This window comes from Cajanus cajan, chromosome 5, assembly GCF_000230855.2.
Source record: "Cajanus cajan strain Asha chromosome 5, NIPB_CcT2T_4, whole genome shotgun sequence".
Classification (NCBI taxonomy): domain Eukaryota; kingdom Viridiplantae; phylum Streptophyta; class Magnoliopsida; order Fabales; family Fabaceae; genus Cajanus; species Cajanus cajan.
Genome location: NC_138521.1, coordinates 10,776,518 through 10,801,579, shown reverse-complemented (window position 1 = coordinate 10,801,579; position 25,062 = coordinate 10,776,518). Strand labels below are relative to the sequence as shown.

General features: G+C 31.1%; 2 protein-coding genes and 1 long non-coding RNA gene across 3 annotated transcripts; 2 read left to right on the top strand and 1 right to left on the bottom strand.

Moving 5' to 3' along the window:
- Positions 1-1,620: 1,620 nt before the first annotated feature.
- On the top strand, positions 1,621-7,102 carry LOC109808142 (uncharacterized). Its single transcript, XM_020371008.3, has 5 exons — positions 1,621-2,345; positions 2,566-4,801; positions 5,592-5,652; positions 5,733-5,956; positions 6,670-7,102. Exons 1-5 carry the CDS (start codon positions 2,231-2,233, stop codon positions 6,722-6,724), a joined length of 2,691 nt encoding a protein of 896 aa, XP_020226597.2. The 5' UTR covers positions 1,621-2,230; the 3' UTR covers positions 6,725-7,102.
- Positions 7,103-11,227: 4,125 nt separating this feature from the next.
- Positions 11,228-15,079, top strand: LOC109794187 (protein trichome birefringence-like 25). The gene is made up of 3 exons (XM_020353660.3): positions 11,228-11,754; positions 12,452-12,729; positions 14,028-15,079. Exons 1-3 carry the CDS (start codon positions 11,484-11,486, stop codon positions 14,796-14,798), a joined length of 1,320 nt encoding a protein of 439 aa, XP_020209249.1. The 5' UTR covers positions 11,228-11,483; the 3' UTR covers positions 14,799-15,079.
- Positions 15,080-16,890: 1,811 nt separating this feature from the next.
- Positions 16,891-18,587, bottom strand: LOC109809162 (uncharacterized). Its single transcript, XR_002240655.3, has 2 exons — positions 17,924-18,587; positions 16,891-17,201 (listed from the first exon to the last, which is right to left on the bottom strand). It is a non-coding gene; the product is annotated as an uncharacterized LOC109809162 (long non-coding RNA).
- Positions 18,588-25,062: the final 6,475 nt, after the last annotated feature.

Sequence of the window (25,062 nt, the reverse complement as noted above, 5' to 3'; positions counted from 1 at the left end):
CTGCATTTTGTTGAATGCAAGTATGTGATTGGCGTCCTGGAACGACCCGTTCACCCGTTCTAGAACCAGAACTACTCGTTCTAGTTTCAGAACGGTCCGTTCTGCTTGCACTCGTTGTGTGTTAACTAATGCATCTGGAACAGGCCGTTCCAAATACAACATTAACACACCACGAGTACAGTCAGAACGGACCGTTCTGATTTTAGAACGGATCGTTCTGGTTCTAGATAATTTGGCATCCACCTATGCATCTACGTGGATGCCACGTGACCAAAACTCTGTTTAAGAAATTTGAACGGAAGGTCCGACATTGCAGTAATTTAAATTATTAGGGACCAAATTGAAACTAAAAATTAAAGTGAGATTAAATTAAAACTAAAATATTAAAAGAGACCAAATTAGATATTTAACCTCTCTATATATATTAATATTAAATTGAAAAATAAAATAGTGTGAACTGGATCCGCAAATTCCAAGAGGGAAAGTCAAAAACATGTCGGTAATAGAGAAAGGGAAAGGTGATAGATTCAATACATGCATATCAGAAGAAATGAAAGAAAGATCAATAAAGAAGAGGGCCACCCAACACTGCTGCAAATGCATGGTCATGGGACCCACATCCTTCCTTCTACATTTTTGCAACACCCACCTCTCATTAAAACTTTATCACCAATCTTTACTTACGCCCTTCAACACTTTTCCTTTTCAATCAACCATCCCATTTTAATATCATCCATGTAATAAATAAAACACTCTCTTAATCTACTTTAATTATTTCTGCTTATAGTAATACTTATTAAGCTCATAAATTGTGATTTCAGAAAGTTAAGAATATTCTTATGAACATATCTTTTCTAATTGAATTTTTATAAAAAAAAATCATAAAATTTGATAGGTTTTACAATTTATGAAATGATTTTTTTTTTTTAAACTTTCTACATTGTTAGCGTTCTTATTGTGATGTTTATTTAAATATGTCACTTCTTCTCATGATAAATGTTGGTCGTTAGTTATTTGCCCTTTTATGACTCAACACGTAGACAAATTAGTAACGTAATGTAATGTGATTGCTCTGCGTGTGGAAATAGTGAAATGAAAGCTCTCCTCAAGCGTGTCTCACTTTGCGCGCTTTCGGAGACCATTTCCAATTCCTTTGACATGGAATTGGAAACCAACAAACGCATGCACAAGTAACCGCAAATGCAGTGCAGCCAAATAGATTCCTTGCAATGACTTGGTTTCAGTTTCGTTTTGTCCCATAAAAGGATTGATATTGACTCATGTAAATGTAATTTTAGTAAAAGTAGTAATTTTTGCTTATTATTACTTAAATTTTATTGTCTCTTTTTCAACAACTATATAAGAATGATTAATTTTATTGATAATTAATTTCTATCATAAATTTATTCTCTCGATGATATTTTTTCTATTTAGAATTTTTTTTTTGAAAGAACTATGTCTAGTTGTATCAATTACTTGTTGATAACTTAATTTTGTCTCTAAACCTCAGTTTAATTCAAAACAATAAGAAATAATAATGTGTTAACATGAACAAGTTACATAATTTTTAAAATAAAATCACCTAAACATAAATTGTTTTACTTCAAAATTAATCTTAACAAAGAAACCGCATGCTTCGATTTGGTTGTAGACAGAAACACAATTATTTGGTTTTGCATTTCTCCTTGTAGCCCAACTAACACCACTCCGTACAACCTTAAACAATGTTTCTATATTACTATTTTGCTGTCTAAAACTCAAAGGCATGAATAAAGTTGCGATCTTTTTTTTTCTTTTTTTTTTTTCAGTAACCCTGATATGGAATGAAAGAATCCATTTTGCAAGGTTCTAAGATTCTCAGAGGAAATTTTGTCCCCACTGTGCTTTCTCTTCATTACTCCCCTTTTTCGGTTTTTGGTCTCTTGTTGTTTGGATTCTGAGAAAAAACCCCGAAAGGAAAATCATCAGCAAAAGAAAAAGCACAAAACACACCCTCTCTCTCTTCCTTCCCCACCCCACCACTTTGGTCACTTCATTTTCTGAGTTTGTTGTTGTTTCCAAGAGGCCAAACACTTCCTTTTGGACCTCTACGTGAAAGTTCTATCATAATAATATCTGGGTCTAAGAGGATTCTGCTGCTTCTTCTTCTTTGTTTGGTGATGGTGCTTGGTTAGACACCCTTCGTGTGCTTGTGTTTGTTTTGTGTATTATCGCTCAGTTCAATTCAGCAATGGAGGACTCAGCCATGTTGCGTCTGGTGAGGTGCCCCAAGTGTCAAAATGTCCTTCCTGAACTTGCCAATTACACTGTTTATCAATGTGGTGGTTGTGATACTGTTCTTCGAGGTACCCTTTCTTCATATCCCTCTCTTCTTAAATTTACCATAAGGCGTGGTTTGATTAAATGTGCTTTGGAGTTTTTTGTTTTGTGCTAATTAACTGTATTGAGAGTTTAGTGTTTTGGTTTGGTGAAATTAGGATCTTTTGTGTTCAAAGGTCAAAGGCATGAAAAGGGGTTGGGTATCCTGATTTCTTATTGTGGTTTCCACTTTGTTTTCCTTTGCAGGAAAGCTTAAAGGTTCCGAAGGTGGTAGGTTGTGGGAGGCTACGGATGAGGGACAAGGTGGAGGAGCACATGGTAAACCAGTAAGTTTCTTGGGGAAAGGGGTAGTTGATCTGGGTGATAATTCAGATGTTGATGTTAGGTCCAATGGTGGTTTCTCCAAGCAGGATCAAAGAAGGGATTTGGGGAAACCAAATAAAGGAAATGAGAGGTTTTTGGATGATTCCAAAGATGGGGATGAGAAAGGGATTTTGGAGAATGGTTTTGATGTCAATAAGGACAAAAGGGGTAAATCAATAGGAAGGGAGCATCATGAGCAGAAGCCTCAAATGGGACGGGACCAATTCTATGGGAGAATGTCTAATTGGCCAAATGGGGAGAGAGGTGAGATGGAGGGGTTTTGGAGAAAGCCACAAGCTGATATAGAGGGTGTTAGATTTCCCACTTTGAATTATCCTGAAGAGGGATCTTCAAATAGCTATTCAAGTTTTCCTTATGGGGAACAATGGAGGAATTGTAAGGACATGGATGGTATGAATAGGGTTCAGCACCTTGAGCAAGACCGAGCTGAGATATTAAGGAAGCTGGATGAGTTATCAAACCAGCTGAGCAAGTCTTCTGAGTTGGCTAATAATCCAAAAGAAAAGGTTCTTCCTGAGGGTAAGATGGTTCCTCCAGATCCTTATAATGGCCATGAAACTTGGCTTCCAGATGGATCATCTACGGTGAACAGGACCTCGAGACAATTCTTTGGCCCTGATAAACGCTTGGCAGGCCCCCCTTATTTCAATTATCATCATGATCCATATGCTTATTCAAGTGGTCATGAAATGGCCATGCCCAACTTCCACCCTTCCATGCACAATCCAAACTATGTTCCTGGATATGGGGATCCTTTTGTACCTCAAATGATGAAAGGTTCACACCCTTTACCTCATCAATTCCCTCAAAAACCAATGCATCCTTACTTTCCCGGGCACTATGTTGATACTGGTCCTGAATCATATGATCCATATGCACTTAATGCTATGCTTCACCCACCTTCTTGCTCTTGTTTTCGTTGCTATGACAACAAAAGAAGAGGTTCTGTGCCTGCACCACCTGCTGCATTCATTAACAGCAGATTCCCTCATACCCCTGCCCCAAATGATCCTATGTTGTACCGTCATGATATCCCAGGAGCAGTTGGTCCGCATGTTCATAATTCTAGAACTGCCATTCCTGCTGTGAGTTTGCATGAAAATAAAATGCATACAAGATGGCATAGAGACTACAAGTCTGAGATGAATGGTTTTGTTCGAAGCCATCCTCGAAAAGTAGTGCCTGCTAATGGTAGTAGGCATTGCCTTCCTATAGCTGGTGGTTCTCCTTTCTTCACATGTCATAATTGCTTTGAGTTGCTGCAACTGCCTAAAAAGACACTGGTCATGGAGAAAAATCATAAGCAAAAAATGCGATGTGGGGTTTGTTCTTCAGAAATAAAATTTTCTGTCATCAATAAGAAGCTAGTTATTTGTCTTCATTCAGAAACGGAGGATAGTGCCACTTCCACGAGGATTGATGATACTGCTAATGAGGTTGTGAATAGTCATTTGTCCCATTCCCGTGGTGATGCTAACACCAGTGCTGTGAACTTCTCATCTGATGATTATTCTGGTTATGATTTTCACTCAGTTGATAGAGAATCTCCTGTGCTGGCTGCTGAACCAAGCTTGAACTCTAGCAAGTCTAGGGAGATGCAAAGTTTTCATTCTTCATCATCTCCCAGTACCTCTGATGATGAAAATAGTCCAGAAGTTATGAATGCACCAAGTGAAGCTACTAATAAGTCCATTCATCAGCCATCTAAATCCTCTGATCAATCTCCTCCACCTTCTGGCTCGTGCAATAACAATGCTGTAAGTCGATTAGGGAAAGGTAATCAAAGTAATCGCTCAGATCAAGGGAAGGAAAATATTGAAAAGAATGCCTCAAGGAAAAATTCATTGAAAGAGGTAGTGCTTGCATCTGAGATGGATGTCCATGATTATTCTAACACTGGGGTCTCCCAGGATTCTGGTGATGCAAGTGGAGAACACGATCATCCAAGGTCTAACAAAAGGGGTGAATCATTTTTAGCAAACATTATCAAGAGAGATAGCAGCAAAAGTAATGTTACTGTAAATGGACAACCCATACCAGATCGTGTGATTAAAAAGGCTGAAAAGCTAGCTGGACCAATCCAACCAGGAAATTACTGGTTAGTATACTTTACAGTCTACTATCTTAGGCTGACATAGATCAAAATACTCGCATGAAGAGAATTGTATAAGGGATCAAAATAATGTTTTTTAACAAATTGTATGGTGGGGGTTCAAAATCAGTTAAGCTATTGAAAATAGGTTCTTTGCTTTTATATACTTTTTCAAATAGTTTAATGTAGTAGACTCAGTTAAGTTCTTATCATCTACAGTGTATTCATTGACAAAATAACATTAAATTTGATAATTTAACATGTCTTTTACGAACATGTTTGGGAAAGATTGATTTTCCCACTTTCAGCTCTTTTTTCAGGAAAAAAGCTGTTTGCAAAATAAGCTGTATGTTTAGGTCAACAACTTAAATTTGTAAATAGCTTTATTTCTTAAAAAAAATAAGTTGTTTTTAAGAAGATAAAAATTTGAAGCGTATAATTATTTTCAAGTTTTTTTCCTTTGAAACTGTGTTACTACATAAAAGCTGACTTTTTTTGAAACTGTGTTACTACATAAAAACTGACTTTTTTTGTTGTATCCAAACGAAATTAAGTATTTTAAAATCGCTTTTTCACAGATTTATCAAAACAAAATTTCATTTTGATTATAATTGATTATAGCAATAATCGATTATTCATATAATTGATTATTGAAATAATCTAATTTTCACAGCTTTTCCAAACACACTTGTATCATTTTATCACAGCTTAGAAGGGAAGTTTTAAATTTTAAACTGTTTGCTTATGTAGTGTAGTAAACTAGTAATCTATTGCTTATACACTTTTGCTTCCTTAGGTATGATTTCCGGGCTGGATTTTGGGGTGTCATGGATGGGCCATGTCTTGGAATAATTATGGTAAGTTATACTTGCACACTTCATTTCTCTTATGCCTATAATCTGATCAACATAAATTAATACGTTAGTTTCTCTTGCAGCCATTCATAGAAGAGTTCCAGCATCCCATGCCAGATAAATGTGCTGGTGGAAATACTGGTGTTTTTGTAAATGGCAGGGAACTTCACCAAAAAGACTTAGATTTGCTTTCTCGTAGAGGACTTCCTCGTGACAGCAATAGATCTTATATCATCGAAATTTCTGGGAGAATCCTGGATGAAGACACAGGAGAAGAGCTAGACAGCCTTGGGAAACTTGCACCAACGTAAGTGCCGAATTTCTGGCTTTCTGGTTTCTGATGATTCTATTCCATCTATCTAGAGATTGACTATCTCTTTTGTTTCATTGTCCTTGTGTTTCTATTTATTACTTGGAGATAATAAAATACTGGTTACCTATTGTTAACAACCCATGCTTGTTTTTAAGTTTTATCCTAGCAGTCAACATATTGACTGTTGCATATTAAGTATTAACACCATAATAAGATCAGGATGAATTTTTGCACATACCTGTTTGTCTCCTTAAGATATTTTGACTTGGCTTAGAGGATTCCTAGGTTAATAAGCAAACAACGCAAATCAATATGAATTTATATGGGATGGGGGTGCATGATTTGTAACAAGCAACACAAGGGTTTTTTGGATCATTTTGGTGTGCTTAAGGAGGCGGATATACATATACTTAAGATGTTTCTACTACTCTATTTATGATGTTTAATCATAAAACTATGATGATCAATCTGCCTAGTACTGGTTATTTCAATCCAGGATATCAATATGATGATTGCTGTGAGGCTTAAGAAGAAAGAATTTGTTTATCTTTCTTTAAAATTGTCATAAGCTTATGATTGCTTCTCTCGGTTGTTACTTTTACCCCTTCAATGAATATGGTCCTTGCACTTGATTCTTACATAATGACATCATTTTAATTCTTACCATCAGGATAGTTGTTAATCCTGTTGTCTTTACAATTTGACAGAGTGGAGAAAGAAAGGCGTGGATTTGGCATGAAAGTACCAAGAGCAGCTGCATAATAGAAGTGTAGCAATATAATTTCTGCTGAGATTTGAGATTTTTTTTTTTCCACCATCCTTCTGCAAAATTGGAAACATTACTTCAGATCAGATCATGGGAAAATTTTGAATGTTTTCATGATTTCTTTTACTTCAATTTTCTTCTGTCCGCTCCTGGGAAGATTCAAACGATTTTCCACGTGATTTGCATAGATTATTTATATATAATATGTATATTTGTCATTCTTGTACTCAACAAATTTTGTTATTCTTATATATGTTACCAAAAAAGAGCATAAACAATTTGTGCTCGCAATCTTGCTTTTGGTCCAGAATCTGATCATGTGGAAAACAATGTAATATATTCTTTGATCAATTTACACGGTAGTTGTATCTTAATATGTCAGCCACAATAACAGGTAAGAACAATTTATTTATTTATATATTTTTGAAAAGCCAACGTGACTACTATGTATGGATTTCTTTATCCTTTAACAAACCATTCAAATTCGTGGATTATTATTCGTAGAGATTGAAACACTTCACGCTGGTGGTCCACCTGTAAGTGTAAGTTATTATTCAACTCTTTTATTTTTGTAAAGTGAGAAAGCTTCTATAAGTGATGTATTAACGATAAATTTAAATTGAAGTATTTTATAAATTTACCACATTTTAATTTTTCAAGTTAAATATGTCTTAAATTTTGCATAGGTTTTATTGCTTTAATAGAGTTTTGTAAGAAAAAAAATATAGGAAAAGGACAAGATTTCATTTGAATTACTGATGCATTAAAAGTTAGTATTGAAGATAGAGAAATGATATATGTATAATTTGTATGAATAAAAAAGATAAATTTTGGATGTGATGGAAAAATAGATACAAGAAACAATATTGTATGAATTATTTTGTTCAATATTACTAGGATTTAGCATGAGTTAACAAAGTGCAATTTCAATTGAACAATAATATAAATAAATAAAAAAGGAAAGAAAAATGCCTCTCATTTTTGTGTACTATGATCACACTGAAATTATAACTTATTACTTCATATCTATCCAACTTTTAACACTCACTCAAGTCTATATATAGTTCATAATATTATACCTAAATTTCGTAAAAGAAAAATGATAGGAAACAAAATTGAGTTGGTAGGTGGTTCCCTCGTAGGGACAGGAATTGAGTGGTGCAGACTGCAGAGTGAGAATTTGTGAGAGATGTAACTGGACAAAGGCAAAGCAAAACAATGATTGAGGAATGAGGTACGCTACAAAAGCACAAAGACAAGGTTTTGGTTTTGGAGCTGTTGCACGTTTAGACAGAATTATTAGCTCACAAGTCACAACCCACAAACCAAATAAGCAGCATTTCAGTTTAGATCTATTGCTTTGGATCGGAGGTGGATTCCTCACAGTACTGTTTATGCTTTACTCATAAGCCATACCCCTTTTAGAAACAACCAAACATGCACATCAATATTAAATATTAATGTCCATGCCTTCCTTTTTTTTTTTTTTTTTTTTGGTCTCTTTCCTTGTTTTATTTCAAACTTCTCATTATCCTTAATTGAATCTAAATACGAGCCTTGTGAAGCTGATTGGTAGCTAATGCATCACATGAATGACAGGATGAGACATCCATATCATCAAAGTATTAAATCACTTGTATATTTACACACACAAAAGTATATATTCTTCGAGAAGCAAAAACTTATGTGTATATAAGGTATTTCAAAAGAATGAGATCCATATTATTTAGAATTAGTAGAGTATATTTGTTTATATACTAAAGTGTTTCTTATACTTGTCAAAGAGACATATTTTTATACTTGTCAAAGAGACAAACAACATATGTGATGGACTCATGCTCGTGAAGATGGGTCTCATGTGCTCTGTTTCTAGAGATTAACAACATACTCATTATTATTGACTAAAATTAAATTTAAATATTAACTTGATTCATGTAATATACTATTGTTTTATCATTTATAAAATTATTTTTTTAAAGTGGTCATTGTAAAGTTTCTTTTTCTTTTTCTTCTTCTTTTTTTAATTTTTTAATTTTGATCAGTCTTATTTTATTTTAGTCTTTATAATTTACACATTTTTTCCTTTTTGTTTTGTAATACGTCAATAATTTATATGTAATGTCCACTATTTTTTTTTAAAGGGACTAACCTAAAATGAACAAAGCATTAGAGACTAAAATGAAAGCATATATATTATAAGAACAGAAATAAAATAAAAAGAACCAAAATAAAAATAAATAAATTTTACAAGAACCATTTTAAAAAATTACAAAAACAAAAAAAAAGAGTATATTATATGGAACACAAACATATATAAGCCTACTGAAATTTGAAAATTACAAAATTTTATACTTCTCACTTGTTATATAATAAGCCTTACTCAACTCACAATTTTATAATTTTTAATAAATTTATAATAATAATCAGCATTAGAGTATGGTTAGCATTTTTTTTATATTTTATTTGAATAGTTTTAAAACTTCTTACAATGTCTTTTTACTAACTTTTATTAATTAAATAAACAAAATATTATATACTTCATATGTTTTTAAAACATTAAATATATTTATCTTTCAATCGAATAATTTTTGTAATTAGAATACTAAAAAGATTAACAAGAGAATTGTAAAAAATATATTCATACTATGTCCTTATGTTTGTCATTTTAATAATGAATTAAGTATTAAGGAGGAAAGGGATGTATGAGCTAGCTCCAAGCTTTACAGGTTTTACTTTGGTTATGCAGTGCACGACATATGAGGAGAAAATAAATTAGGATCCTTGTGAAGGGCCATAAGGGCTCTATTGTCCTCTCAATTGGAAGATAAGGCATGAAACATTTGGTCCCCACAAAAGGACTCTATTGAATGAAGACCATTAATGTTCATCATATCATACCAAACCCTTAATATCCACCAAAAACTTCATTCTGTAGCTTGGACACCTTGGAATTTTCAGTATTTCACACCACCTTTTATAGAAAATTTTGGTTATGTAAGGGTTGTCCTAAGAAAACAGTTAGTTGTTTGGAGAATTTTGAACACAAGTGTAGTTGTGATCTTGTTTAATTGCCAAATTCGTATCGTAAAAAAAAACCAAAAAATGTAATACTACAATAATAAATAATTTCATTTTTATAAAATAGTTTGGAAGTTTCTTATTATACTTTTTTTTATGTATACTTCACAATAAATACATTTTAGTTATAAATGTGTAAATTAATTAAAAATTAAGTAAATATATAAATATAATTGACAAAGAAAATAATTTATATAGCCTTAAACTTTGAAAATAAGAAATAAAATTCTTCTAAAAAAAAGACAATTAAAAAAAAAGGTGTGCAATTTCTTACTATATTCTTTATCTTTCATATGAATTAGATTCTCTTTTATTTTTACTCTTTTTTTTTATACATTTTCTCACTTTACAATAAATAGGTAAGGAAATAATAGAATTTTTAAGCTTTATTGATATTGAATAAATTGATAATCAAAATGAAACAGTTTTTTTTTATAGTAAAACATCAAATAAATTAAAATATGATAAACAGTCATGATTGGTAGAGGACTAGCTGTTGAGGCTTACATTTTGATAACTTATTTATCGATATGAGTCAAATTGATATTAAAATTTATTGTTCAATTAAAAAAGTCAATAAAATAAACTCCACAACTACTATTTCAATTGATTATTTTAATTGTTTTAGTTCTATGAATCGGTCTTAAATAAATTGACAAACTACTTCTTAACTCGAACTGTCCCTTGCCTGTAATATTCATTAAAAGTAGGTAACCGTTTGTTATCAGATTGTTTTAATCAGGTTAAAGAAATCATTAAATGAATTATTTATTTTTTTTATAAGCAATCATTTAATGGGGTAAAACTTATTAAAGAAATCATTAAATGGTGTAAAAGGAAATAGGAATCCTGGTTGTCATTAGCACCGACATCAAAAGTAATCCCAACATATTAAAGAATTTGTAAAGCAGAATACACAAGAAGCTTCTAAATGATGTAATAGCACAGAAATTGTGAAAATTGAAAAGGTGAAGAGTTATGTCTGTGAATAAAGTTGGTGATTTTCATCAATGATCGATCAGATACACAGTAAGTAACACAGTCAATGCCTTTGATGTTACTCAACCATAGGACATGCAACATGTTTCATCCAAACAAATACAAGCAATGTTGGTAGCCTACAACATCAACCCACTTTTTCTTTCCATTGTGCTGTGCATGAGAGAGAGAAAAATTACATTACATGTCCAACAAATCGTAGTTACAAAACTACATGAATAAACTTGCCAAAAACACAGCATAAAATTTACCAAATCATGGTTTTAAGTTAAAAATCTTTGAACATCACACGTGCACATGGATTAAAAAAACTTATCATTCTGTTTGACAGTTGGACCAAATGACACACATTCTTCACTGTCAAAGGAAGTTCACACACACGGAACATGTTCTGCTTGGTGCAAACTGCAAACTTCTTTTCTCTTTTAAAAAAAATAAAATTATTTATTTTGGTTTTATATTCACCATTTATGGCTCCCACATGGTACATGTCACAAAATCTGTTTTAGCATCGGCATACGTTATTATCCCAAAAAGGAATACGCAGAAAAAATGGTTCCTTTTTCACCACAATCCGTTGCTTCCATTTCTCTATAATAATTTAGTACTCAACAGCACCGTTTCATGAGAAAGTAGCAAAGTTTGCTTGTGGTTGCATCTAGGTGTTGCTGATACAAGATGGTGAAGAGAGTGAGGTCTGATTCAGGACCATTTTCCGTTCAAAAGCACAATCATGTTTGTGTCAAGTTAGGACTCTCAATTTTCTTGGTAGGTCTTGCTGTTCGTCTTCTCTTGTGGGATTCATTCAGTTTTTCATCAGTGGTGGTGGAGACACCTCCTCCTCTAGAAGAGTTAAAAGCAGATTCCCCTGTTTTATCTTCCCCTGATCTTAAGGATTCTGATTCTGATGACTTTCCAGGGATTAACCAGACTCAAATCTCCAAGGATGGTAAGATGATTTTCCTCTCTTTGTGGTGAGTTTATTGTTTTGTTTGAGACATGCATGAAATGGAGAGTGGAAAGTCTTTTTTGAGTTTCATTGTTTCAAAGATGAAATTTTGTCTATGGAAAAAAATTCACAAAAATGAAGAAGAAAAAAAAAAAAGGGTCCCATTTATGCTAATTTCTTCTTATTTCAGTTGCTTGGGGCCATTTAGATCTTCTGGCTTTTCATGGTTTTTGTTTCAGTTGGTGGTGTCATGGAACGTACCAACCAACCACCAAGGATTTCTTGTTTCTACATTTTGGGAACTGGTGTTCTTCTTCACCAGATCTTCAAATGATTGTTAAGACAAAATTTCAACTTATGTAACTTGTTTCTACTTTCCTTCTTAGCAAGATTTCAGCATCAAGGTTTTTGGGGTTTTTCTGGTCACAATTGTGTCCACCTTTGTCTATGATAACAAAGATCGCGACAAAACCGCAACCAATACCACAACTTAAATTATTGGTTACTTCCTGATGAAGAAGATTGTGGATTTAATTTAAGTAAATGATGCCATATCATATATATCATATATATCAACTAGTTCTTCTTTTTCTTGACAGCACAATGTTAGATAAAGTTTTAAGTAATGTCAAGTGCTTATGTTGGTGCTTAGCTTATAATGCCAATGGTGATGTGCATTGCAAATGTTTTGTTGCAGAAAAATGTGATCTTTTCGTGGGAGAGTGGGTGCAAGACCTATCTGGGCCAGTGTACACTAACGAGAGCTGCCATGTGATTGAGCCTCATCAAAATTGTATGAAGAATGGACGTCCTGATTCAGATTACCTTTACTGGAGGTGGACCCCACGAGGCTGTGAATTGCCCAAGTTTAATCCCAAAAAGTTTCTTAGGTTCATGAGAAATAAATCAATGTCCTTTATTGGTGATTCCATCTCCCGCAACCAAGTTCAGTCCCTACTTTGCATTCTCTCTAAGGTATTGTAAATTTTACCTCAGTTAACCAGATTGCAAATTTGATATGATTGGCCTTTTCAATTTGAAAGATTTTATTCTTGATTAGTTTTCGGTAGGAGAAATTATTTACTAGTCCAGCACTACTTAGTGTTTATAATTCCGATCAATCACTATATGTCATGCATTTTAGTTTTTCAATTTATGAGAAAAAAACAATAACACTTAATTACATATTATTTGAAAATTAATTAGGAATCGTGTAATTTAGAACTATCTAATAATTTTTTGCTTAGTAGGTGTACATTACTTGTGCTTCACTCCACTTTCTTTTGCTAGCCTATTTTCAAGAAATTTGTGTGACATTACCTTTCTTATATTTTTATTTGTATTTAAATTAGTAAAGGCCAAGATTTCAATAATTTAAAATGAGGCCATGTGCTTGTATGTAGTTGCACCTGCATTGTTTATAGAGGGTCTAGTCCATCGATATTGAATCATGGTCAAAATCAATCATCTAATGGTTGTTTCACTTTATGATTTCGTGGTTTTTTTTCTCTGTATTTAAATCAGTAAAGGCCAAGATTTCAATAACTTGAAATGAGGCCATGTGATTGCATGATATTAACTATGTAGTTGCACCTACATTGTTTAAGGAGGGTCTTGTCCATCGATCTTGAATCATGGTCAAAATCAATCATCTAATGGTTGTTTTCACTTTTATGATTCACGAGCACTAAGGTTCAACAGCTTGTCATTTTATACATAATCCTTTTCATTGTGAATAAAGCTGTTGATTCCATTTGTGGGAGACAGCTGTGGCTTGTATTATACAATTGGTCCACACCCTTCAAGGCTCAAATAGTATAGTGTCTTTTCCCAAGCAGCTTTACCTACCAAATGTGGAAAGGCTTGTCTACGTGCACCGTAGATCAAACCTTCAAGATTAGCTTTGAATAATAGAAATTTTGAGATTTCACCTTCCACGATTATAACAGTTACTGTGGTGGATAAAATAAGTTGTGTCCATGTCCATCACAAAATAACCTATTGTATTGGATATTCCTCAATTTGTTGTTGCCATAACTCATAATAACCATGTCCTTAGTTTTGATCTAGGAACTTAAAAAAAATGTTTAGGGGCTTTGTCTAACTGAGTTTTCTGTTACAATTGCTTCTTTCATGAATTAGTGCCATTAGCTCTGTCCCTACAAACATACCAGGCAATCTATTTGTGGCATCGTGTTTTGTCTGCTGTTACTCATTTGTTTGGTCCTACAAATAGGGTTATTAGATCAAATTCCAATTACTTTATTCTGCAGGTGGAACCAGCTGTTGAGACATACCATGACAAGGAATATAGATCAAAAATATGGAAATTTCGCTCTCACAACTTCACACTCTCAGTAATCTGGACCCCTTTCCTTGTCAAAGCAGCTATATTTGAAGACATGAATGGAGTTACCTCATCAGAGATACAGCTTTATCTTGACAAACTCGACCAGTGGACCAACCAATACAAGAATTTCGATTATGTAGTCATTGGTGGTGGAAAATGGTTTCTCAAGACTGCAATATACCATGAAAACAGCACAGTCACAGGCTGCCACTACTGCCCTGGAAAGAATCTAACAGAACTAGGATTTGACTATGCATACCGCAAAGTACTACAAGAAGTTTTCAAGTTCTTCACAAAGTCTAACCACAAAGCCACTGTTCTCTTCAGAACCACCACACCAGACCACTTTGAGAATGGAGAGTGGTTTAGTGGAGGGTATTGCAACAGAACTGTACCCTTCAAAGAGGGTCAGATACATATGATAGGTGTAGATTCCATTATGAGGGGTATTGAACTTGAAGAGTTTGAGAAGGCTGTTTCACTAGGATCTCAAGGGCTGGTGAACTTGAAACTTTTGGACACCACTATCCTTTCACTCCTGAGACCAGATGGACATCCAGGACCCTACAGGAAGTTCCAGCCATTTGCAAAAGATAAGAATGCTAAAGTCCAGAATGATTGTCTACATTGGTGTTTGCCAGGACCAATTGACTCATGGAATGATATAGTAATGCAAATGCTAATCAATGGTTAAACAATGTCCTGCCACTGGATCATCAAGGTTTGAAGCTGGTTACAAATATGATCATTTGAAATTCAGTATTCTTTTCTGCATGGTAGTTAGTTCCTTCCAATGCCTTTATTAGTTTGCAAAGAGTAGTTTATACACAAAGCCATTAGGTTGAGGCTCCGATTGTACATGGAACTGTATAGCGTAATAAAAGCTTGCAAAGCAGTGAAAACTCAAGTATAAACTCAGCTTATGTCCTTTTCAGCATAACTTTTATGAGGAATATACACCTATTTACTTTTATACTTCGATGAAGCAATAAAGACTCGGGATTGAATAAAGCTGAAGCTGCTTGGCTTAGTAAGCTGCAGAGACCAATGCAAATTTTACTTTTCATGTATTACGGCCAAGTTTCTTGCAAACCTTGATTCATATATGAATAAATAGAACAATATGAAATGGCATTTTTGATTAAGGCATCAATAAAACACCCATACTTGTGATTATGGGCTACTTTGTTGAATTACATCCAATTTGAAATAAACACTATCAGAATCAGTAGCGGATTACTAACACCCTGTGATGTCCAGATACGATACATAATAATACAATGTATATAAAAAGCATAATAAATATATAATTACAATTTTATAAATCCAAATTAAGAACATACTTCCTGGACATTTCTATAAACAATAAAAATTATAAATCATTGTCATCATAAACCACTGTCTACAAAGACAGTATCAATCTCATTCCTTTCTTAAGATTATTCATAAAGAGAACAATTTCAATTCTTTTACTGAGATAATGCTTTTATGTTTATATATCACAATGCTTCTATGTCTCATATGTAGCTATATTAAATTATCTTAGCTTTCTTTGAAGACTTGATACTTCAGAAACAATACAAATGAAGTACTCTAAACTATCGGTACAAAATACTTTTGAATATGGTTGCATGAAAAAATAAAGGAATGAATTGATGCTACATAGCTGCCACCATAAATGCCAGTATCCAAAATTGTGTGGGACTTCTATTTTATAAGACGTCTTGACATCTTATTATTGAAGCTGAGTTAATCACATACAAGGTTATCAAATCAGGGTTCAAATTGTGAATTGCTGAGCTAATTTTTAAACCGTGAATCATAATTTGGATCAAATTATAAAGTTCAAGAACAATAAAAAGAAATTAAATATGTTTTTAATCCATCAAATTTAAAATAAATTTATTTTAATTTCTCAAATTTAAAATTGATATTTTTAGTCTCTGTAATTTCAAAAAAATCTTATTTTAGTCATTATACTCAAATTTTGTTAAAAATGTCAAATATTATTGTATAAAATCTACCTATTAGTGTATCTAAAAATGAAAGTATCACATTAAACTCAATCGATATCGCATAATTATTTCAATTTGTCACTTTCATATATTATTGGCGACCTAAAAGACAAAAATAATTTTTTTTTAAATTACAGACTTAAAACAAAATAGTTTTAAATTTGAGAGACAAAAAATAAATTTACCCTAAATTTAAAAAACTAAAAACATTTAAACCTAAAAAAATATTACTTCAAATATATCATATAGATGATATATAATGCCCAATGTAAACGAAGCAATTAAATAGAGCATCGAATATGTGAAAAATAGAGTAGTAGAATAATCAAATAGAATAAATTCATAAATGTTCTTTCAATTCTTCTTCATTTAACAACCTAAGCATATATAACTTTTCAATTTTTTCACGAGAAACGGTAAAAGAACAAAAAATAATAGTGAATCATTGAATTGTATGATTCATATCTATGATACAAAATTGCATAGATTCGTTAATGTATTGTAAGATACAAAGTCATTTAATATTCATATTATGATAAGAATTGGTAGGTACTAGGTAGTTGAATTGTATTGAATCCTAAGATTTGAATAATGAATTGTAAGATTTTGATAACTATCATCAGATATGCAAGACACAGATATCAGTCTTAGACTTAAATTTTATAAGCCATCTCCTATGAGATACAAAAGTCAATAAATACAAGCAATAAGCAGAGAAAGGTGTGAATTTTGAAATGATAACAGTAAATTCATATGGATAAAAGAAACAAATGGAAGATCAGAAACCACATTGCACATTTGCAGTCAACATTGTTGATTGTACAAAAGAGACAAGTATGGACCCCTGAAATATGAACCAGTTTTCTAGAACTTTGGAAGGTTAGTTCTAAACTAAGGGTCCATGCTCCAGAATCCAGGCATCATTCAGAATCTCATTATTATTATAACCAGAGAGAACATGTCTAGCAAAACGAATAAATAGAGCTCATAAATCAGGGTTTAGATGACATCATTCGTCTTTTCTCCTACTTGGTTGCAGGTTGGTTTTCAAACTTCCTCTCCTCTGGTTTGAGGAATGGATCCTGTAAAGTACAATTAAAAGAAGTAAATTACAATCACCTAATAATATTTCACTCTTTTAAACAACCAGCAAATGCAACAGAAAAGGGTATAGAGATATAACTCAACCTCTACACGTTATATGAAAAAGCACTTCTTAAAAGTGGATTTTGCTTAGAATTTAGTTTTTGATAGAATTCCATACTTTTTGGTTGTGAATCATCTAAGCAACCTCACCTAGTAGGATAAAAACCCGGTTCATTTGCCTTTCTATGTTATGAAAAGAATAGTTATGCCGATTGATACTTTGGCGGTTCGGCCCATTAATCACCTGACTACAATATCTAAATCGATCAATAAGAAACAGGTACTCCACACAAACCTCATTATCAAGCTCAATAATAGGCTTTAGGATTTATTTTTCTTTGGAGGAATCCCTGAATCCTCATCCACAGGATCTAGAGCATCCCAATTAACTTCCATAATCCAATCGATGGAGGCAACTAAAATTTAATAAAACCCTAATTTCATTTTCATTAAAAAAAATCAAAATGAATACATAATTATCGATATAACAAAGGCAAGAATTTAATTAAAAATACTGAAAACCCAGATCCTAAACCAGCACCCAAATCCAGAAAAATGAATCAAGATCGCTCCTTTGGAACAAATCTAGAAGGGTTGCATTAAGTACACAAAGGGAGTGATGGGATTTGAAAAGAGGAACAGGAATAAAGGAGCTTACGTTCTTGACGAAGATGAAGTTTGCGGCGGCGATGGTGGCAACAACGCCGCCGAGGATGGTGGCCGGACCGGTAAGGAGACTCCACTTCCGATAGATCATCTTCTTCCACTGATTCTCTCTCTTTCAGATCCTCTTTTCACAAATGAAATGAATTGTGGATTACTTGTTCCAACCCCTTTTATGATTTTTATTATAGTAAGGTTTAATTTTATCATTCAGTATAAAAATATATATAATTAATTGCATATTTGTTACTCGTTTCACAAACCTAATTTTCTATTTCTATTTTTTGTCGCTTCATTTTTTAAATTTTATACATTTTTTTCTCGTTTGAAACGACTCTTTGATAGTATTAATCAATGGTTATTTGATGTGAATTGATGGGATACAAATAAAATGTTCAGAAATTTGTTTCCTACGGCTTAGACATACTTTTCTATAAATAAATATAAATATAGGCTAAGATGGAATAGGTAACTATGTGGTACACCTATAAAATAGTAAATAGTAACAAAATTCAGTATGTTTTATGTTATTTTAAAACAAAAAAAAACATTTAATTTTTTTTATCAAAATAGGAAGATTGTAATTTGTAATGACATGAATATTTCCGTATTGTATTTCTTTAAAAAAATAGGAAACAAGCTCAAACCTAACCACTACTTGAAAAAAGTTAATTATTAACATATTAAAAATCCACAAATAAGTAATTTTTATTAATAGATTTATATTTGTCCAAAAAAATCAAAATTTCAGATAAATATTATTCATGGATATGAATATATATATATATATATATATATATATATATATATATATATATATATATATATATATATATATTTTTTTTTTTTTCTTATGGATATTTCCAACGAATTTTACTATGGAAAATTATGACTCTTTTAATAAATATTTTTCATGAATTATAAAAATTCGTTTATATTGTTAAAAAATGAAGAAAATACAATGACATCAAATTAAGTAAGAAAGTAACCAATAAAATTCTTAAATTCTTAAATAATTTTATATGTAAATTATTGTTAAGTATTTTTTTTATAATATATTTATATTAAAAAATTATTATTTTCATTAATTATGAAATATATATTTTAAAAGAGAAAATATAATTAAGTATTACTATTAATGTTAATATAAAATTTCAAATATATAAATTAATAAATATGTATATAATAATTTATTTTAAATTTTACTCTTAAATATCTTTTTAATTAATAAATTATTCTAAATTATTTTATCTTTAATTAAAATATGCATATATATATATATATATATATATATATATTAATAAAACAAAATTATATATACATATTTTATTTATTAACATGTATAATATCTCTAATTAATTTATGTAAATCTTCTTTGATTTTTGCAATTTTTTTAAGCTAATCACAATTATTAATTTTATTTTATAATTAATTTATCTAATAACGTCGAATCTACATAAATCTAATTATATATATTAATTTTTATTTATTTTACTTTTTTGATATATTTATTCTCTCTTCATATTTTTCTATAGACTTCCTCTCATTTATTTTCTTTCTATCTATCAAATAAAAAATATTCACACTCAACTTAAGTCGAATAAATATTAATATATAATATTTATGCATTCTAATATATATAATTATTTATAATTAGGTTATATTCTTAAATTAGGACTAAATATTTATAACATATATAAAGGTGATAGTTTGATTTAGTGTATATATTTTTTAGACAATTTTACTCTTATATTTTAAATAATAAAAAATAATTATTAAAGACTTTCATTAATTGTTAAAACCAAAATTAAGCCTCTAATGAAACTATCATCTATATAAAATACAAAATTATATCATGTTAATTACTAGAAACAATAAGCGAAAGCGTACATGAATTCATGATGATAAGAGAGTTGTGTGGTTTGACCTTGCAGATCAACACATACTCTCTTGAGAGAACTATTTAATTATCTCTCTATTTCTTTATGATAATGGGATGCCAAAAAGGAAAAGAATCGAACGTGTGATCTAGGACCTAACATATTTATAGAAAATTATATCACCTTTTTGTATTTTTATTTTTACCCATCACAAAATAGAATTACCCTTTAGTTATCGTACATTAAAAGTCCCATAACTTTTGAGATACATAACTGTCAAGATAATTTATATGTCATTAGATCACTTTAATTTGACATAACTTTATATGTTCTTAATATATAATTATTCACATATAAAGCCAACGTTGGATTACGGATCCAACACAGATAATGTCTCATTTGCTTCAAATTGTTTGAATATGCAATTGTTGGCGCGCAAAAATTAACTTTGTATGCTATATAACATTGGGAATAAGGATCGTGTTGATTCATGTAATGACTCGGCATAGTCGCCACACTTTATGGAATCACTAACACTAGCAACTAAGGCTAAGTAAATATAATGTACAAGATTAATAAAAGAAAATATACCATACATATAAGTATCATGAGCATATAAAAAGAAACCAAACAAATATAAACATGATATATATACAGTCATCTCAAAATAATCATACATCCTAGTGTCAGTCAAGCACACCTATACAAGGTACATCAGTAGTACCGCCATCAAAAAAATCACAACACATGTCCACATCAACTCCTCAAGCCTAGTTCTGATCTGCTCTCATACAACGTATAATTATCGTAGTCCATACCACCATGGAAACAGAAAGGGTAAGCTAGAATTTTAAAAAATATATACATATAGAAACAAGTTTATCATATACAACAACACACTAGATATCCTGTATGAAAACTAATCACATCCCAACCAAGCATGTACCTTACCCAATCATGTCCCAGAAGACATCAAATACACATGAATACATCTCAACATACATCATATGCAAACACATTGACTAATGCATCGTCATGCATTCACCTACGGAGATCTCCTAACAACATGAGTAGTCTAAGTGATTTTCACCCTATCGAACCAACCCAATCGTTTTCACGCTCAAAACACTGGCTCGATCACAGTAAAATGGGATACCAATTCCCCCTTTGGTTTCTCGAGTCTCATCACTTACACTAGAAAAGTCTGGTTCCACTGTCAAGAGTAATACAGCTGGGTATAGGCTTACCACGACCTTGACATGTATTACCAAGTCACACATGGAATTCACCGATTGATTATCCTCAAGGAACCACGCAACCGTTCCAGGTACTTGGTTAAGGGTTGTAGCCCTCGACTTCCTACCTTACTCAACCACTAACTAAAGATTTGGAGGAGACTCAACGTACCTCAAAACCTACTCCAAGAGACACACTTACTCAAGGAGGGTTTTTCCAAACAGTGGCCTACCCGAGCACCACTCCAAGATACTTTATGTGGGATCTTCAATTTTCAAAATAATTTTCTCTTCTCAAATCCTAAGTTAGTCATCATGCTATAATTTCACACCGCATTCTTAGCATCCACACCCCACCATACATATACTATATACATTACATCTAGTCAATGCATATAGAAATCAGTAACATTAATCAAGTATAGTATACAAATGCTTAACATCTCAATCAAGAATAGCATATCAATGCTTAACAATTCATACAATAATAGCATATCAATGCTTCACAATAAATTCAACATAATATATCAAACATATAAAGCATACCAATGCTTATCACCATTTCAAGTACCCAAAGATAGCATATCAATGCTCATTACCATCATCCTATAACACACAAAATGCAATATATACAAGCATGCTAATCATGTTCACTAATTTCACCTATCATACAACATGTATCACATGTAATTTATCAAAGTCACATATTTCTACACTGACAACCTTCACATAAAACAACTCATAGGGAGTTATACTACTCCAATCACTCTCATCCTTATCTCATATGAAATATAAGAAGATTTACTACAACTCTCATGACGACATCAAGTCCTAATTACATCATATACCTTGTTAAAAATTCTAAAAACCACAACACTTAGCCTAAATCCTGATAATTTGACCTTTATTCACTAAAAAGGTCATAACTGGAGCTCTAGTCCTCCTTTTTAGGTGATTCCAACACCATTGGAAATCTAATATCCAAGGATACAACTTTCATGAAGACCTCAAGACCAAATTCGGTCATCTACCCTCACCTCTGTAGCGTTCAAATCAGCACTTTAGCGTTGGATTTCTGCTAGCTCAGTTTCCTTTCTACGACCATGGTTGTAGGTTTCTGCCACCACATTTTTCCCCATAGCCATGGCTGTGAACCACGACCATGGCTGTAGGTTTCTGCCACCACATTTTCCCCTACGACCATGGCTGTGAATCACGACTATGGCTGCAAGTCTTAGAATTTTTTGAAAATCCATCGGTTTCATCTTCGATCCTTTCCTTCTCTTCACCAATTTTCCCTCTAAACATGATCTACACTCAAAATCTCTATCCAATTTGTTCATACAACCTAGAAAACACAAGAAATTCAGCATGCATACAGCCAAATTCAAAGAAAATCATCAATGTTCAACCTTTCATCAAAAAACTGGAACCCCAATGTTCAACATGCAAGTCACTTCGGATTCATCCCCCCATTTACAAATTTCAGAATCAAGTCTCAATTCATTCAAATAACCCTAACATGCAAATCAAAATCTCAAGCTTTCTAGCTTCCCTTACCCCAATCCCAAGCTCCACGAGGAAGAAGAAGAGAAGAACGGAGAAGAAAAAGAGAACTGAGAAGATGACCCGTGAACACCACTACTTGAAGTCCCTCCCCAGCGCTCTAGAGCTTGGATTTCCTCACCCTCCTAATGATCAACCTTTGGAAATGGTAAGGAAGAAAGAGTTTAGAGGAAAATGAAATAGAAAGGAGAAAAAAGAAGAAGGAAGTCAGTCATATCTTACAATTCATATATGAAATAGTGTATAATAATTGATTATTTGGTACTTGATTTTTCTTAGTGAATTTGAAGAAACGCATATATATAATAAGGGTACCTTAAAATATTTTACACATTTCATGCAACAATTGAACAATATAGGAGATAAACAATATCCCAACCAAAAATTATAATGTGTTATAGTTGTTTCTATGGCTTAGAAACATTTTTTTTATTTTAATTTTTTACTAATTTTTAATCTTAAAAATACTAAACATATAATGAATGATATGAAATGTTAAAATTAATTACTATAGTAAGACACTTAAATTACTACTAAGAAATTGATTTATTTGCAAAATCTAAACTGGAAGGGGTTAATTTTAATATAGATTAATATATGTAACTGAGGGTCTATCATAACATCCCAATAGCATTAGAGTTATGGTTTATCATGACATCAAAACAACATCTAAAAAAAAAAGTAGTCAATAAGGTAAGTATTAATTCAATATATTGATGTCAAATATTGACTTTCCAACACTCATTTGCAGGTGAAGTGAATAATTCCATTGTCAATTTCAGTTGAACAACTCTCTCATGTATCTACAATATATAATGTGGCTAAGTATTAATTCAATATATTCATGATATCAAATACTTGTATCCTTTTAAGTGTTGTAATTTATTTTTTGTTGGGTTAATCAAATTGTTATTTTAATAAGTACAAGTTTGTATATTTAAAAAAAAAAATTACAAACGTTATTTTCAATTAATTTCATTCAATAAATAGTGGCAATACATATGTAATTAAATAAATAAATTAAGGTTTTATCCTTCCTGTGACAGCTACAACAATTGGTCTTAGTTATAAATCAATCTTCAACCAAGTAATTAGTGACAGAGTTTGAATAAAATTATTGGGATTTAGGGGAAGCTAAATTAAATTTATATATTTATAAAATTACTTGTTATTTGATAATTATATTTAATTGTGTAAATTACACTTTTCTTTTATTTTCTAAGGGATATAGACATTATATTACCCTCCTTTTTTATGTTAAAAATTATCATCACATAAGGAAATTGTCATATAGTGACACAATATGTGTAACTAAAAACTACTTTTACCTACACAATAAATATAATATATATTGGTATATTGTTAAAAAGTGTGGGTATAAGCTATAGTGACACACAAAATATGTTAAATCTCTTTCAAAATCAATACTAAAATTGTGTGTAACTATATGTCAAATAGATATATACCTACATATATTATACTTATAGTGACACTTTTTGTATGTCACTATATATAATATTTATTGTAGCATCCCTTTTTACGATAAATTTTAATATATGAAATTTTATTTTTTATTTTTTGTTAAAGTTCTGTTAACTTACATTATAAAAAAAAATATTACAAAAATGTACTTTTCACTAACATCCTCTCAAAGATATAAATATTACACTACCTTCTTTTCTTGTGTTAAAATAAACAATCATCCTCTTATTAAAATAAGATATAATTATTACAAAATTCAATACTTATAAATTAATTATATATATATATATATATATAATTTTTTATTATAATTTATATTTTACATTATTTTAATAAATTAATTTTAAATTATATATTAAAGATATATATAAGTGTTAAGGTATTATTTGATTGACATCTCTAATAAATATTTTAATAATATTTAATTAAGCTATTTTTTGTGATAAAATATTATTTATCATATTTAATTGTTGTAATGTTAAAATATGTACATAAAATACATGGCTTTTCAAATAAATATATCTATATTAAAAATTTATTATTAAATAAAAAATAATTATTACTAAATATACATATGTAATTTATTTTATACTTTTATTTAATTTATTATTTAATAAATTAATTTAAATTTAATTGTATTTTTTACAATTGTTTAATTAAGTGAATGATTATATATTTTTTATGAAACGGGTTTCAATTTGAATTGAAAATGTATTCAAAAAAACCAATAAAACTACATTATATTATAATTTATCTTAACGATGGTTAGTAAATTTAATAAATCACTTTTTATTATTTTGTTATTGAATCATTCACAAACATTTAATCTTATAAATTTTATATTTGATATATTTAATTATTGTACATTCGTAATATATGTTGGAGACTTGTATCAACTACAATTAGTAATATGGACAAAATAGAATATATAGATAGAGACAATTTTTATCTATAAATTAATTTTAAAAGAT

Coding starts and splice junctions, on each gene's coding strand:
- LOC109808142 (XM_020371008.3), top strand. CDS start 2,231: ATGGAGGACTCAGCCATGTTGCGTCTGGTGAGGTGCCCCAAGTGTCAA. Junction 2,346..2,565: donor TTGTGATACTGTTCTTCGAG/GTACCCTTTCTT, acceptor TTTCCTTTGCAG/GAAAGCTTAAAGGTTCCGAA. Junction 4,802..5,591: donor ATCCAACCAGGAAATTACTG/GTTAGTATACTT, acceptor TTGCTTCCTTAG/GTATGATTTCCGGGCTGGAT.
- LOC109794187 (XM_020353660.3), top strand. CDS start 11,484: ATGGTGAAGAGAGTGAGGTCTGATTCAGGACCATTTTCCGTTCAAAAG. Junction 11,755..12,451: donor GACTCAAATCTCCAAGGATG/GTAAGATGATTT, acceptor GTTTTGTTGCAG/AAAAATGTGATCTTTTCGTG. Junction 12,730..14,027: donor TACTTTGCATTCTCTCTAAG/GTATTGTAAATT, acceptor TTTATTCTGCAG/GTGGAACCAGCTGTTGAGAC.